This window comes from Callionymus lyra, chromosome 16 (assembly GCF_982586985.1).
Source record: "Callionymus lyra chromosome 16, fCalLyr1.hap1.1, whole genome shotgun sequence".
Lineage (NCBI taxonomy): Eukaryota > Metazoa > Chordata > Actinopteri > Syngnathiformes > Callionymidae > Callionymus > Callionymus lyra.
The window spans coordinates 21,979,993-21,983,583 of record NC_141833.1 but is presented as its reverse complement, the minus strand read 5'-3'; the positions used below and the strand labels follow the sequence as shown (position 1 = coordinate 21,983,583).

Genomic DNA, 3,591 nt, shown 5'->3' with positions numbered 1-3,591 from the left:
AATGCTTCTCTCGGCCTGTTCTGGGGGGGAAAAAAAACACTAAAAAAATAGGTTACAAAAATAAGTATAACATTCAATACTTTGATTGTCTTTTTTCTTTTTTTCATCTATTTATTTTCTGCATATGTATGAACTTTAGAGATTCAAGCGCATAACGTCGAAGGTGCACATTTATCCTGTTTTTTTCTTCTTTTTCTTTTAAACAGACATGAAGAAAATAAAACGTTGGTCCAACAACTGTGCGTTAAATATACTTCTATGGACATAGATCAAGTGCTTTTTGTACAAAAAAGAAAAAAAAAACCAATATAATTATTATTAAAATATTCATTTTAATGGCTTTACTTCATACATAAATACATGTTGAAAGAACACAGGCGCAATCCACTGGTTGGTCAGATATATCTGAATGACTTGTTGTTAACGACTGGATGTATGTACACAAGGAGGGAGGGTGGGGTCGGGGGTCGTGGGGGGGGGGGGGTCGCCTCGACGCTACAAATAGGTAAGTCGACGTCCTTTGTTCCTAACTCTCTGTCTGTACCTTCGTCCCAGAACCGCCGCCAGGTACTTCTGCACCGCCATCTGCTTCCTGTAGCGGCTGTAGCTGTCGGTGAAGATGCCGTCCGAGTGTCTCTTGGACAGCGGCTCCGACTCGTCCTCCATGCTGTTGTCCTCGCTGGACCACAAACAACAAAACAACAACATGAGAAGATTCCAGCAGACGTGTTTGGATCTGGAAGAAGAATCATGTGCTGAGAGGAAGGGGGGGCGGGGGGGGGGCGACCACTCATGGATTCAAGCAGCAACAACCAAAATAAATAATAAATGGAGGGGTTTTTTTTTCTTGAAATTAAAAAGATGAAGGAGGTGCAGGTGTGGATGAGAGACAAATATATTCACGCCCTTACCCTGCACGAACTGTCATCAGAGAATGTAGGTAATGTCTCGTTGTTAACTGACCCAGGATCTCCCTCAAGGCTCTATCTAATTCTTCCTCAGCATGCCTCTCTGCTCTGAGATGATAGAATGCCAAACACACATATATCGACCATCAGTGGAGGCAAACCAAAGCGCAAACAAACAGAAATGAGCCAAGAAAGAGAGAGAGAGAGAGAGAGAGAGAGAGAGAGAGAGAGAGGGGAGCCTGAACGCATCACTTCAAGGCTCCCCATCGGTGTGTGTGTGTGTGGGAGAGAAACACACAACAAATAACACAAAGAGGGTTTGGAAAATTAAAAAATAAAATAAAAAGAAATGCAGGGATTTTTTTTTTATTTAAAGACATATTTTTTTCCGAGCGGATATTTACCTTTTCTCAGGTGGGTAGTACAGGTATCCGTCGTCGTTTAAGGTCGGAGCGCTTCGTATCGCGATCGGGTCGCTGTCGAAGCCCATGTCAGATAAAGAATTCCCATCTTCATCGAAGGCGTCGTTATCGAGTCTGGGAAACAAACGGCGGGAAATATATATAAGTCCTCGAGGGTCTCGTGTCATTTTTTTTTTTTCTGTCTCACGTGTAATGAAATCTGAATTTTTTCTATTTCCCAGGAGGCCTTGACGAGCGACTTCTGGTTCCGGTCCGGTTTAAAAAAAATAATAATCGCACATTCGATCGAATTATTATTTTAACAAACTGAATTACTCATTTTTAAAGTGATTAATATATTTTTTTATATATATTTTTAACGAATCAAAGCCGGTTTTATCGCTTCCCCCCTCGCGCCAGCTTCATTTATTATTTAAAAAGTCGAGACAATGGACGTTAAAAAAAAGGGAAAAAAAGAAAATACGTTTCCTGTGAACACGCGGCTTTTATTTTAAATATTTTATTAATGATTTAAACATTAACAACAGAACGAAAAATGAATAACCACGCCCAAAATATGAACCAAAATAAAAACGAGGAATTATATTAAAATAAAAACGATCTTGAAGCATTTCTCGTCATCGTCGTCATCCACCCACTGTTTAAAATTTTAAACCAAAACGGTGTAACTTTAAATTCGATTAAAATTTTAAAAAAAACTCCAAAAGATGAAAATAGAGGAGAATAAACCCACCTAATTTTGGGGTAACTTAGTCCGATAGGTGTGCAGAAGACGCTGTAGTGCATAAAGATCCCATAGATGAGCAAGATTAAAGTTGCTTTGCTCGAGCTGGCCATGCTGGACGGTCAGAGAAGAAGGAGAGAGAGATGGAGGGATGAGGAGAGGAAAAAAGGAGTAAAGTTTAGCGGGAGGTTCGAGCCCCGAGCGCGGGTTCTGGACTCACCTGGATCGGGAGCCCGGTGCGGGCGGCGGCTCGAGACGAGATGGTATCTTCTCACTTGTTTCCTGGCTCCAGCGCCTCCGTCGACTCCTTATGTCTCAGCTGAACTCTCTCTCTCTCTCTCTCTCTCTCTCTCTCCTCCCGTGAGTGTGTGTGTGTGTGTGTGTGTGTGTGAGGCTCGGTCAATGAACAAAAAAAGTGCGCGTGTGTGTCCGTCTACATATCTTTGTACTTAACTTTTTTGTCCTGAGCTCAGACTGCCTTGGATTTTTATCTGTGCATCCTAAGCCCCCCCCCCCTCTCCTCTCCTCCTCTCCTCCTCCTCTTCCTCCTCTTCCTCCTCCTCCATCCAATAAGTCACATTAAGGATGCTATAGACGTCATCAAGCCTTCCTCCCGGAATATAATAGTACAGTTTCTTTCTGGTCGTTCGTCAGTTCCCCTCCTCTCTCCTCCTCCTCTCCTCCTCTCCTCCCTCATCCTTTCTTCTCCCTCCACCTTTTTTAAGAACTTTACTTCCAAACTTGTTCGCGGATCAATCGACTTCTAATTGTCATCATCCCGTCATTATGCTGATGACGTCAGAGCCGGGAAGTCATCAGGCGTTTTTTATTTATTTATTATTATTTGTGATCAGGCTTCAAGGCCGCTCTCCCAGGGGAGTACTCGGAGATGACCAGCGCTGAAATTGAATACTCCTCGAATGTACAGACACTCGTGACGTCATCGGGGAATAATGGGTCTGATGATGATGATGATGATGATGATGATGATGATGATGATGATGATGATGAAGAAGATGAAGATGATGAGGAGGAGGAGGAGGAGGAGGAGGAGGAAGATGAAGAAGATGATGAAGATGATGATGAGGAGGAGGAGGAGGAGGAAGATGAAGAAGATGATGAAGATGAAGATGAAGATGAAGATGAAGATGAAGATGAAGATGAGGAGGAGGAGGATGAAGATGAAGATGAAGAGGAAGAGGAAGAAGAAGAAGATGATGAAGATGAAGATGAAGATGAGGAGGAGGATGATGAAGATGAAGAGGAAGATTAAGATGATGATGATGAGGAGGAGGAGGAGGAGGAGGAGGAGGAGGAGGAGGAGGAGGAGGAGGAGGAGGAGGAGGAGGATGATGAAGATGATGAAGAGGAAGATGAAGATGAAGATGATGATAAAGATGATAAAGATGATGTTGATGAAGATGATGATGATGATGAAGATGAAGAGGCCGCGGCCTGTTTGTGACGTCACGTTAGTAACGTCTTTTAAAACGACGTGTTGATGACGCATCAACCTCTATTTTCCGCATCTTTTAAT

At 42.8% G+C, this 3,591-nt stretch overlaps 1 protein-coding gene across 2 annotated transcripts; it reads right to left on the bottom strand.

Annotated features, from left to right (window-relative positions):
- Positions 1-312: 312 nt before the first annotated feature.
- On the bottom strand, positions 313-2,518 carry adcyap1b (adenylate cyclase activating polypeptide 1b). Of its 2 annotated transcripts, XM_087810975.1 has the most exons (5): positions 2,275-2,518; positions 2,064-2,168; positions 1,313-1,444; positions 912-1,016; positions 313-679 (listed from the first exon to the last, which is right to left on the bottom strand). In XM_087810975.1, exons 2-5 carry the CDS (start codon positions 2,165-2,167, stop codon positions 496-498), a joined length of 525 nt encoding a protein of 174 aa, XP_087667101.1. In that variant the 5' UTR covers position 2,168; positions 2,275-2,518; the 3' UTR covers positions 313-495. The 2 variants fall into 2 exon arrangements, with proteins under 2 accessions (XP_087667101.1, XP_087667102.1); XM_087810976.1 differs by lacking the exon at positions 912-1,016 and having other exon boundaries at positions 2,275-2,514.
- Between the last annotated feature and the right edge of the window lie 1,073 nt (positions 2,519-3,591).